Genomic DNA, 13,166 nt, shown 5'->3' on the forward strand with positions numbered 1-13,166 from the left:
ACAGACAGCACAGAACTTAAGAGAAACCGAGACGAAGAGCAGACCCTCTCGCTAGCATCCCCGTTCCAAGTCCTCCAAGGCTACGATTCCATTACTGAGACCGCAAGGACTTTTCCCAGAACGCCGGTAACTTTTAGAAATTCAATATTCTGCGACATGCAGACAACTCAAAATTCTAAAAACCTAAGTCGTGGTACCTCACTTTCTGATCGCTGAATCCACTGCTCAAACCAGCTACTGGTTTTTAATACATTTTGTATAGTACACGTATTTACACAGCTGCGTGCCTTGTTCGTAATAATGAATCAAAATGTCACACTCGACGAAGAGGGGCCAGATCGATTGGGATAATCGATTTTTTGGATGGACAGTCATCTGCTTGCCTGTGGAAATTCCACGTAATCATGGCGACTAAACTGGAGGTGACGATTCTGAAAATGAAGATCGTGTCTTTAAATCAAAAGTTGTTGGTGTCTACATAACAGATATCTCAGCCGAACTGAACTGAACTTGTAATTAACTTCAAAACCCGTCTCCTGCCTAAAAACTTAAATGTTAAGCTTTAAATTGGTTTTTCATTTTGAGTGTATCGCATTGATTAACGATGTCTTGGAGAAAATCGCAGACGAAGATATGTTGACCCAACATAAATGAAATGTCAGAGGAATGAGGAAACATGGTGGAATCCAAATTCTTGGTGTGGTTGAACGACGAAGGGCAAAGCGTGTGGCACATGTAGCACAAAACAATGAAACAAAAAATGCACACAAAAAGTTGCTCGGAAAAACTGAAAGGACTGGGAGAAGCAAACGCTTATTGAAGAATATGAACAAGTTTCTAACAGAAAAGACAACGTGGAAACTGCAACCAGCTGGCTCAGGAACAGAATCCAATGGCAGGTTTGTGTGAAAATAACAGGGAATCACTGCATTTTGTGACCAACTGAATGATTATCAACTGCTCAAAAGCGACATGCAACGAACTCTGTGACATGTCCATAACTCTACGAAACAGTCCGCAGGCGTAGGGATTTATTTTCACGATTCTGAGGTTCATCTAACCTCGTATCCAAAGATAAACGGAGTACAGAGTAGCCTATAGAGTACCGCTTTGCCCTCCATGTCACCTGCACGCCTTCAACACAATACCTTCTTGTCTACGCACAGTCACAACTGTATCTATACACGGCATTAAAATGCGAACGTTCGATACAAAAAATAGGGCAATGTTCACATATCTGATTTCTTTCCCGAGTAATTTGTAAATCCACTTCGTGGCACTTCGACCCTCTCCTTTCCTCGACTACAGTTAAATAATGGGGGTACTTGCATGGAGAAAATCCGACAGAAGACCGTGTTTCGTTACATTTCAGACCACGTTCTCTCTCTCTATCTCTCTCTTCTTCTTCTTTTTTTATTTTTTTCAGCCAATTAAGAAGAAACAAGGGTCCCCAGTACTAATGCGAAAGTTGAAGTTAACATCACAAAGTAGTTAATCTTCTGTTAACTTCCAAGATTCGCTCCAAGCAATTTCAACCCCTCAGATACAAAAAACAAACTGTTTTTAAATATTCATAATCAAAACCGAAACTTCTTCACGTGAAAGTTGTTCCAAGAATACACACTGCTCTGACGACCTCCCCATGCAACTTTCTCCCTTTCCGGTCACACGGAATTAGAAGATTCTACACGTCCTTCGCACAAATGAAAACATAATGCGGAGGTCATGTGTTCCCATCTCCCGCGAGTCCAGACCAAGTAACGGGCTTACATACAACACCAGATGTGTGGCTGAATTATTTTGGCACTGTTAGATTAATCAGAATCCACACTTCACAAGAAATTCAAAACATACTCACAAATTTCTTACAGTACACAAAAGGCACGTGACTAAATACAGACCTCACCAACATTTACGACATTTATTTACAACGTTCTTGGATGTTACAGCAAACAAATAAAACTGCAACCATCAACAAGAAAACGCATTGCCACAGTATAGTGTCTGTGCTCTGAACGATATTTTGTTAACACCGGTAGTTCGTGTTCTGGAGGTCCCTACTTCAAAAGCCGGCACAGCGGCTTGCTATCCTGACTCGAATTCTTCGTAATTTACTTCAGAACACCCAAACTCTGGAAGAGTACAATAAAATAGTCCACAGTCGCTTCCTTCCGCTTTTCTTTTCGAATCATCATTGATGACTATTCTTCCCTTTGGCAATAAAACAAATGCAGATTAAAAGTGTCATTTTGTAAAAGCAAAACATGTACCAAAAATCATACGCAATGGCGGACACAAAACCGTACAGAACGCCTTTCAAAAGTACTGGAGTATAACTCTGTTCATGTTTTTCTTTTTCGTAAGGAAGACGGCAACAAATATACTTCAAAACTGTCATGTCTGTCATGTTACAGGTTCTGTGCTCATTATTTTTATTAGAACACGTGACTACTTTCAATATGCATCAAACATACATCAAGATTTGGGCACTGAAAACGTCAAAACGTCACGTGTACGTAGCACATTACTGAAATCCGGACCAAACTGACATTTATACGCAGGTGAAATTAAAAACAATTTGTCCCTAAACAAACATGGAAGCTATAAATTGCGCCACATCCAACTTCCAAATGGTTGGTGGAGGCATCGACCTATAGTCTGATAACTTTACGGATTTGGAACACCCATAAATTAAATTTCAGTCCGTAAAACATGACAGCACTTCACAAATCCGCCAACTATTACAACGCAGGTTCCATTCTGTTTTCGAACGCAACTTTATTTTCGATTTCCTAATCTCGTCAAACCCCTATAGAATCAAGACTGCCATCCAACTTAATTACAACTTCATAACTTAATCTAGTCATCTAGTAACCTTATTAACCCAACAATCTGACATGAACAAAGCATGCCAATAAATCTCAATTAGCCCAGCTTGCAGAAACTAGTTTTCAAAGCCACTTTTTCAACCCTTTTAAAGCCAACGTGTATAATGCCGAGGGCTTAAGCACTTGGTTACTTTTCAATTTAAAAAAAAATACATCAGGAATGTGAGGCGTAGCACAGCACAGTATAAATAAAGTTTAAATTTTGTACTTTCTTAATGTACCTTTTACAACAGAAATTTGTATCTGTATGCAGAATTCCCACCTTCAAAAGCAGGATACAGTGAGCAGTCAAACTAAGGTTGTGTCACACAAACCCCAAACAAACAAACAAACAGCAAAAAACGCCATAAATCATTCAATTTTCAAAAATGTTCTTCGAATATTATAATTATTTACTTTGTGCTTAATTAAAATACAAACTATACAAAAATATTTGCTTTTAAACTTACTGTAAACATGTTATGCCTACATATTTTTAATGTTTTATAAATATGTACATGAAGATATTAATATAAAAGGCGTTCAATTCTATACTGACCAAAATAAAATTCACCCGCCAATATTTAATTGGGGGCGTCAAACGATATGGAATTCTGTAACGATATCTGGTACGTTAATATCCGTATCGAAATGTTTTATCATACAAATCTATTATATTACCAACAAAAGTCTTCAAATGTGTGCGTTGACTTGATTTGTATTACACATAAATTCCAAAACAATTAAAACGTTTGAAAAATTGAAACATAATTCACCCTTCAACTACTTTTATCCGCACTACACAACTGCGAACCCAATAAACTGAAATTTCAACTGACTTTTCTTTTTGCCATGGATGGAGTTCCTGGGTTTTCACTGCTTTCAAGTTAACACGCCCGATTTTATTCCGCCACAATAGTACTCGATATATCGATACGATAAATCCAAACATATTGAACATTCTTCCAAATCATATAGTATCGATATCAAGTACCACAGTGTGTACCTACTTTTAGTGTAGACTGTCCATACCAAATTTCATACAAACAGATACACTGCGATATCCTACCACATATGCTAAGGTATCCCAAGTGGTCTTAGGTTACTCCAAAGAGCCTGTACATATCCAAGGACATCCTAAGCAGACTAACGCCTGCACGCAAACCAATCTACAACAAACAAGTTACTCAGGGTTAAGTTTTAGATAAATACCAATGAGGGTACAAGTTTCAGTATGTTAAACTGATACAAGTCCTGAATGAAATATCCCACAACGTTCTAAGCTCATGGCACAAGTTAGGTTAAACAAAACAAAACATTCATTGGGAACTGTTAGTCTGATAGTAAGATTAATTTTCTTATAATTTTTCATTATGTCTAAAAATGTCTGTAACTGTTAGTACACAGTTTTATAGTCACTAAATTTGTAATGCAACGGCGAAACAAGCAATGGCAAATGAAATTTAAAAAAAAAATTATGATAAACACTGAATAATAAGTATTGTAATTTATTTCAAATGTAGATTATATACGAGCCGGGATAGCTCAGTCAGTATAGTGACTAGCTACGGGCTGGACGACCGGGGTTCGATCCCCGACGGGGGCAGAGGATTTTTCCTCTAGCCTCTGCGTCCAGACTGGCTCTGGGGCCCACCCAGCCTCCTTTACAATGGGTACCGGGGTCCTTTCCCGGGGGTAAAGCCGGCCGGGGCGTGATGCTGACCACTCACCCCCATCTAGTGCCGAGGTCAAGGAAGAGAGGAGCTATACCTCCACTCACCCCAAGCGCCTACATGGCGTAGAGTGGCTAGGGCTCGATTTTGGGCTGTTACGCCATAGTAGTAGTAGTAGTAGTAGATTATATACTATGTATAACTTGAATTATACACCAACAACTTTGGGGGTACAAAGTTCAAAAGAAATTATATCTGGGGGTACGCTAACAAAAAATGTTGAATACCACTGCATTATATTACTGACTGTGTACTACTGTTTACATGAATATAGTTTATGTTTCATAAAACACACCTAAACATAAAAAAAGACCTGAACTATACCACTCATGTTGCATATCACTCTAAACATTAATATGAAGAATCAAATACTATCTCCTTTTCTAGTATTCAATTTAACAATTTAAACAAGTCAACATAATTTGATGCTGGTCTTATGGGTTGTTACAGGCAGATATGAACATCTCCCTCTTCAGACCTGAATATGGAAACAGTATGTTCCTCCTGAATGTTCATATCTACCAAGTCCACACAGCATTAAAATCCATAGGACCAACATCTTCACCACCGTGAGAATTTCAAATATCAGAGAAAATACATATGTATTCAAACTGTTTATTCCAGTGTCAAAATATTTTAATAAAACCAAAGGTGCAAACTTCTAAGTAATCTGAGATTAAAATCTTTATCTGAAAAAAAAATGTATGAGACTTATCAAAGACAGTACTTGTGGGTTATCGGGACACATCGCTTTAAAAATACTTGCCATTTATTGGAATAAAATATAATAACTTTCAAGTATATATCATTTATACACACACATTAACCTAACCTAACGTATTTTTAAAACGATGTGTCCCGATATCCCACAAGTACCTCAAAGACTATTTTTCATATGATCACCCAATACAGAAAAGGACTTCAAAGATAACCTCTCTCTATGGGCACCCTATACCCATAAGTCTACTTGTGACATAACACTTGGTGCACTGAACTATTGGCAAACTGCATTCCATTTATGGTACAAACCCACAGATATCATTAAATGTATCCTTCAACACATTCAAATGCCACTGTCCTTTGTTCCAACTCTTTTAACCTTACAGACGCTTGTTTAACTATGTGGAATATAATTAATGTTTTATAGCTGAAAGCAGTCATTCACAAACTGTCGAACATTTGTGAAATCTCTTCTTTCGTCCCACACGGCTAAACTAAAGGTTACACACTGAAACTGTGTACATATAATTAACAGCGAAGGTGTTTGTGTGCGTACAGTTGAAGAAGCCGGTTTAAGTCAATGTTCAGACATTTTACCTCAAGACCAAAAACATTCTACTTCCTTCTTGAGAAACCAACAGTTACTCGGCTAGTCAATGAATGTTCTATTTCTCGAGAATCCACACTTCATTACAGTATTCGGTAGAATCCACACCGCTGGACAGATAAATCCGGTTCACTTCGGCGTAGCTTATTTTAATAATATTATCCAATCCATACCAAGACCTCCCAACTGGCATCTTCCTTCAAAGTTTCAGACTAAACATTTTCATAGGCTACACTTCTCATCTCTCCTATGCATGCTAAATGCCCTGCCCATCTCATCATCATTTAAGATGAATACACAAAATAAAAACCTTTCTCAGGCAGAGAACAAATGTAAACTGAGATTACAGCCAAAACTGTTAAACTGTAAATGTAATTAAAGCAAAACATATAAAAAGAATGACTGTTTCATGCACATGCTTAATATTTGCACAAGCCTATAATAAATCTGATGGGTCCTTTCCCAGTGCCCATCATTTTATTTATTAACATTGGTGCCTCTAGTTACAGCCTATTCGACCTTCCTGGCCTCAACACTCACTGTAAAGGAGCCATTTCCTAGGTGGAGGGCCCTATCAGGCAAACATTGCTACTCCCTGCAACAGTGTGATATGGACTATAAACATTAGAAAGATCCATATTTGAAACATGATAACTCCCAATATTCACAAAGTTGAACCTTGGTCAGAAGTGAGAAAAGGTAAAAGCGTGAACAAATGCACTCAGCTTCCAATTTGAAACAAATCCGAGACCTTTCCCTGTAATCCACCTTATTCTAATGCAGATTATGTCGCTTGTTTTATGTTAATTCTCCCTTACATTTTACATATAGATGTCTATATACAAATTTAAACAGTTCTTTTGTCATCTACTGTCTGCACTGCTGTAGGAATTCCTTTGTACAGAAAATCATAACCACAGTCCCTCAATCGCTATCATAACACAGTATCAACAAAACAGGCAACACTGTGTTCTCTGAGTTGTTCCAAAAAAACCAAAGTTTAAACTACCCAAAAAGTCACTGCAGATACAGAAACTCAAATTATAAATCAGTTGACAAGTCTAATTTTCATGTCATAAAATTTTGTAATATTCCACAAGAATCTGAAAGTGTCACAAAGAAATAAGACATTTGCTCAGAGTTTCTTGTTTATGTAACACTCCTTTGTCAATTTCAGTAACAACCTGGCACTACGCAGACAACAATCCTTCATATTTATATCATGCCAGGCAGCAGTAACCACAGGAATAAAATCAACGTTCTCTAATACTGTTCAATTTTATATGATTTAACAATTTCTTTACTCACGGTTCCTCACATTTTTACTTACAGAATTATATGAATACACTGAACCATACTATTTATGAGCATCACAAAGTCAAGCAGCTCTATCATTTCAGAATAAAATTCTAAACACAAAAATGCTGCTTCACTTCAAATAAAGACGGCCTGAAGATTGTCATAAACATGTGCATTCTCCTGTCCTCTCATTGTGGTTTATTGGTATAATATACAGGAATGAACTCCCGATATGGCGACAGCCTGAAGTACGAACACTGTGCTTGTAACTGAGGCCTATTAAAAAGTAATCTCACCCTTTGGAATGTTCAGACATCAATGATGATTATGATGATAATACATACTCAGTTGTAAGATTTGAGGTTTTCGCAGCAGTAAGTATGAAGATTTCTGTCTTCTGGGTTGTTGTGCTGTGTAGTCTGGTTGATGTTAACCAATGTTTCAGAGGTTATACTGCCTCCGTCATCATCGCCCTGATGACGGAGGCAGTATGACCTCTGAAACATTGGTTAACATCGACCAGACTACAGAGCACAAAACCCAGAAGAGAAATCTTTACATAATCAGTTATCAATTTATTTTCTCAGACATGCTATACACAAGAGGGCCCTTGTAAACAAAGTGGTGAACCTCTGGATTCCATAAAGGACAAGAAATTTCTGTAATAGCTGAATGACTATCAGCTTTTCAAGAAGGAACCTGCTCCATGAAGTTAGTTTGTATGCAGAAAGTAACAGAATGAAAAAAAGAACTACTACCACATTTTAATACAAAAACAAGCAAATAATGTGCAAAGCACCAACAATTTTTATATAAAAAAAAGAATAGTAAATGGCCTGAATTTAAATAAAATTATTCTATAAGTCACTGAACATGAATTCCATGAAAAAATCCATTATTACCGTAAATCATGTGCAAGAATACAGACCACCTATAAATACATAACTACAATTACCACACAATGCCGCAAATGGATCGAACATTTGCAAAGCTGTCAATGTTCGGTATCTGAAACACATACACAATTGTATGACATAGTCACAACTCTTTATAAGAAGAAGAAGAAGAAGAAGAATATGTGTTAGCACCATGAAAGGAAATGTATGGAAAATACTAAGCACATTTAACTGGAAATTTTCTATCGACAACTCATTTAGTTTCTAAATTATTTAATTTCTTACTCCACCCAATTTCATCATGAAATAACTAGTAAGTACTGTACAGTTACAGGAAAATCATACACTAATTAAACACTTTAGTCCCTCATCATGAGCATCAACAAATCAAGTACAACAATGCATGTTTTATAGAATTTGAACTCTTACAGCCTAATTTTTGTAATGTTCTGACATGTTACTGGCATTATATCCAAAGGCAGAACACCAAATAAAAGAAATATATCCACCAAAGAACAGAACAACTGCTGTGAACATTCAAGTCAGTATTCACAGTTCAACATCCCAAAACATATTATGTCCAATACAAACTTTAAAAAAAAATTAATGATGCATTAAAACTTGTTTTTCTTTTTTCAGAGTTTTCAATATTATTAACATTCTGATTCATAAGCTTTACTGCTAGGTTCAGGGCACTGTGGTTTCTTATTATCTTTTTCTTTCAGTTTTTGATAAACAATGTGCACATACATAATTTGTCACAAATCATTTATCTTCATACCAAGATTTAAAATTTATAAAAATTCATATTTTTCAGATAAACAATTCATGTAGCAGCAAGTGTTGATCACTCAGCTTAAATGTAAATATAGCAGTGCAGCACACGAAGGATAACCTTCGTCTTCTTAAAGTGCCTATCCATTCCGGACGTTGGCGATCAGCATTGCAATTTGAGCTTTACTGGCTGCTACTTGAAACAGCCCTCCAGTGGACATCGAGAACCAAGTTTTTAGGTTCTGAAGCCAGAAGATTCTTGGCCTGCCAGGTCCCCTCTTTCCAAATACTTTTCCCTGGCACCTGACACAACCAAATGCAAGCGTAAGCTTGTCCTAGGCAAAGTGCAGTTTGAGAACACAAATTTAATGAAGGTATTAAAAACACTTTCATCTGCCAGTTAATTCAAGTGCATATTCATTAAATGGTACATCTAATACGATAAACACAAAAACTATACGTTTTGAAAATAATGAAGTAGAAATGTATTTCACCCTCAGTTCTTACAAAGAGTTCAGAAGAATCAAGGAATCACAAGTGTCTTGTCGGTAATTAAACGGTTGTTTTTAACAACTGTCTAAAAAACAATGTTACTTTCATCATATGATATTCCAGATCTGTTCAGTTTAACTATATAATTCACACTCTGCTGAGAAGATATAAGCCACTGCTTTAATCGAAAGCGACCACACAAACTGCCCACAAAAAATAAATAACTGTCCACTGTTAGGAAAATTTACCCTGCCAACTAACATTCAATAATTATCAACATTTTATGTCTGCTACTGTAGGTTCCTTGAAATACCCCTGTTTGTGTTGTAAGAGTGGATACACAATGCATGAAATTACTAAAGTGCCATATGTTTTAATTAAAATTTTCATAATTTTATTGTTCAACACTCAGAGACAAAATAAGACAATTAACTGCATTCCTCTCACCCATAAGCCAGTAAAGTTAAGAAAGAAAAATACAGATGGAGAAATATTTGAAATTTCATCACAGAAACATTTTAAATGAATAGACACCTTTTAGTTAACAAGTTTAGAGAAATTAGTGATTTTAGTTACTTCAATAATCCCTGGCAATAAAGTCCTGTCTAGACATATTTTATTACATGCTTTCTTGAGATTATAAGCATCACTTATGTTAACATACAGAAAGAAATACATATCCAATTTTCAAATTAAAAACAAGTTTGTAGAAATTCTATTTTTTTCTGAATTTACTAATTGTGGAAGGTCATGAAGGAAATCAGAGTTAAAACTGGCAGAATATTATACACAGTGGAATCTGAAATGGCCTTGCATGGCAACCAAAAATCAAAGCAAAAGTAAACATTTACATGGGAGTTATTCAATGTTACTCTTTCATATAAAACTCACTTTTTAGGCATATAAAGTTTGATAGGTTCCTTTCATTTCCTAATAAAAAACACTGTTACACATGCCTGAATTTAACATCTGAATTACAAGAACTTTATCCTCAACAAACATATAAACAATCCAGACCATGCAGATGGCTGTCTTCTGGGTTGTTGCGCCATGTAGTATGGTAGACGTTTACTGACATTTCAGAGGTCCTCACTGCCTCCATCATCAGGGCGATGATGAAGGCAGCAAGAACCTCTGAAACATGGGTAAACTTCTACAAGACTACACAGTGCAACAAACCAGAAGACAGCCAACTTCTGACTCACTGCCATGAAAACTCCAAATCCTAAAATTCAGATCATAAAACAATTAATGTACTGCAGCAAACTGAAGAAATATAACTTTCTGAGACGATGAAAAACATTACCAAAAGTAATTTACATTCACAAAATAGAGCTAAACTGTTTGAACTTAGTTAGGTTTTTCATGGGATTGACCGAATGAAGTCACTGGAGAAGTTAAGCAAGAGAGTTACGTTAATTGCCATGTGCTTACACACTCCAATTCTATCAACTACTGACATTACTATACACAAACACAAAAGTTACATCAACCTCAAACCACAAGTTATACGGGTCGGTAGATAATCATTAAACACCTGTGAAATTCAGGAATCACGACATACAAATTTAAATAAAAGCAGGAAATTATCAGTATGTAAAGAATAAAATCTCCAATATCTAATTCCTTCAACATTCAAATCTGGCACATCAATTTACAAAAAACTGGAAATGTAATCAGAAACCAATCTATGCCAATTCCTTATTTCTCATAGGATCTTTTACCTAATGGAGGTTAGGAGATTGAAGTTAACTTAATGATGGTGTATGCAGTCTTCTAACAGTAAAAGTAAAAACATCCATTACTGTTTTGTTGATTCGATGTAAACATAATTTCTGTCGACACACCATCATATGTGAAATACAGAGTGAACAAGTAACCAGGAACTGAAATATTAAGAGCACAGGATTAATTTGAACCCAATAGTCCAAGCCAAACATCAAAATACTCTGTAGACATACATATGTACGCACACCATATGCCACTTCAATGTATATCTTACATAGACAAAATCTATGCAATACTTCTTGTAATGAAATCATATTTTCAATGTATAAAGGTGTAACAGTGCACTCAATTATAGCAACAAACCTGTGAATCAGTGTCATTAAAGCTGTCTAAACTAAGAAACATGCTTCAAATCAACCACAACTTACGGGAGGTTGATTTCTGTATCCAGTTGCAACTTGCTGTGGGCTGTAGGAAGCCAATGGCCTCTGTGGGGACCAAGATTGGTTATATGGCATATTCCCAGATCCTTGGTCACCCGCTTTCTGCATCCCATATTCCCCATAGCTGTTTTGGTACCGATGTGCTGGATTAGAGGATTGCAGTAACTGGTTTAATGTAGGGGTGGGTCCTGTTGGTTGAGAAATACTTTGTCCTGAAAATAACCTTGGGGGTTGAGTATGGGATGAAAAACCACCACTGGGTGCATTCATATTGGGTCCAGCACTAGGAGGTCTTGGCGGTACCATAGGACTACCTGGCATAGGTTTAGAACTTGGAAATCCATGCCTCATGCCTTGGGGGCTAAACTGACTAAAGGGGTGATTTTGATGCAAACTGCTACTATCTGCACTATTCTGCACTGGATTTCCAACACCGTGCTGGTCAGGATGATAGTTCCCTCTAGCGGAAAATCCTAAACCAAATCCTTGCATGTTTTGTCCACCGTCTGACCCTTTTCCATAACTTTGTTCACTTCCCGCACTTTGTTCTGAATTTTGCACATACGATTTACCATCAGAATTCAGTTTATTGCTATCCACACCACTGTTATTCGTGTTTTGATCACTATTTCCCGAACTATTATGAATAGGAGGCCCTGCACCAGACTCTTGTCGATATTGACTCATCTCTATGGCGAGGCTGTTTTGACCGGGCGACTTTGTTTTTGTGTTAACTATACTATCAGATCCAACTATTCCTCGTCCACCACTCTTTTCTGTTCCATTTTGTAATACCGTATTACTTAAATCTGGAGGCTGGTCTTGCTGCACTTGATCACGATTCACCTCATTTTGTTGGCTTTCAGCTTGCGTTGCAGCCATGTTAGGCAGAACCTTCCTCGCTGCCAACACCCCGCCGCTGCAAACACATCCAGCTCTTACTTACGTTATCCCGAAACTCTTCGAGAGCCAGTCCACCGTAAACCATAATCTTTCCATCACTTGCTTGACCACATATATTTCAAAAAACTTGCTCCAATTTGCGATAAAAGTTTAAAATAAAACAGCCACCTTCCATCACACACCATTATTTCGCATATCTACTTCAATAGCGCGAAAGGAGGTTAGGAGAAAAAAGTTTATATATCCATCCGCAACAATAACAACAAAAATCGCGTCCACGGCATAGTAATGAATACATTTTCCTATATACACATCCACGCACTTCACTATCACACGTGATACTGTAATCCAATCAGTAAGTGTAAGCCTAATAACAAAGTACACTTCGACACTGAGGAAGGAGGGGACTACTTTCCGAAATTAAAATCTCCGCGCGGAAGGCTACAGCTTTCCCAGTCGTCAAGCGTCTGAGTCATTTCTTCACTCGTTTGAAAAAGCTGGCCTGTGGCACTGGGACCAGTGTTATGCATTTTTATAGGTTTACTTTATGTTTGAAATACATTTTATCTCAATTTGAAAACATTCGCTTTTAACGAACAATATGATGCCAAATAAAGACACCTGACTTGGATTTAAATATATATTTATATACGATTTCATTATATTCTGATTTCATTTGATTTACTGCTGAGCTCATCCTCGGT

At 36.9% G+C, this 13,166-nt stretch overlaps 1 protein-coding gene across 9 annotated transcripts in view; it reads right to left on the bottom strand.

Annotated features, from left to right (window-relative positions):
- osa (trithorax group protein osa) overlaps positions 1–13,072 on the bottom strand; it is a 165,355-nt gene extending 152,283 nt beyond the window's left edge. For 5 of the 9 annotated variants that reach the window (XM_087352535.1, XM_087352549.1, XM_087352560.1 and 2 more), the window contains exon 1: positions 11,545–13,071. In XM_087352535.1, the coding sequence (XP_087208661.1) occupies positions 11,545–12,441 (897 nt within the window). In that variant the 5' untranslated portion in view covers positions 12,442–13,071. Of the gene's footprint in view, positions 1–11,544 lie in introns of all 9 variants that reach the window. The other 4 variants (XM_087352531.1, XM_087352525.1, XM_087352542.1 and 1 more) reach the window with 3 other exon arrangements.
- Positions 13,073–13,166: the final 94 nt, after the last annotated feature.

Source organism: Zootermopsis nevadensis, unplaced genomic scaffold (assembly GCF_977971745.1).
Source record: "Zootermopsis nevadensis isolate Lab colony 2312 unplaced genomic scaffold, Znev_1.0 Znev_ptg000002l, whole genome shotgun sequence".
Taxonomy (NCBI): Eukaryota; Metazoa; Arthropoda; class Insecta; order Blattodea; family Termopsidae; genus Zootermopsis; species Zootermopsis nevadensis.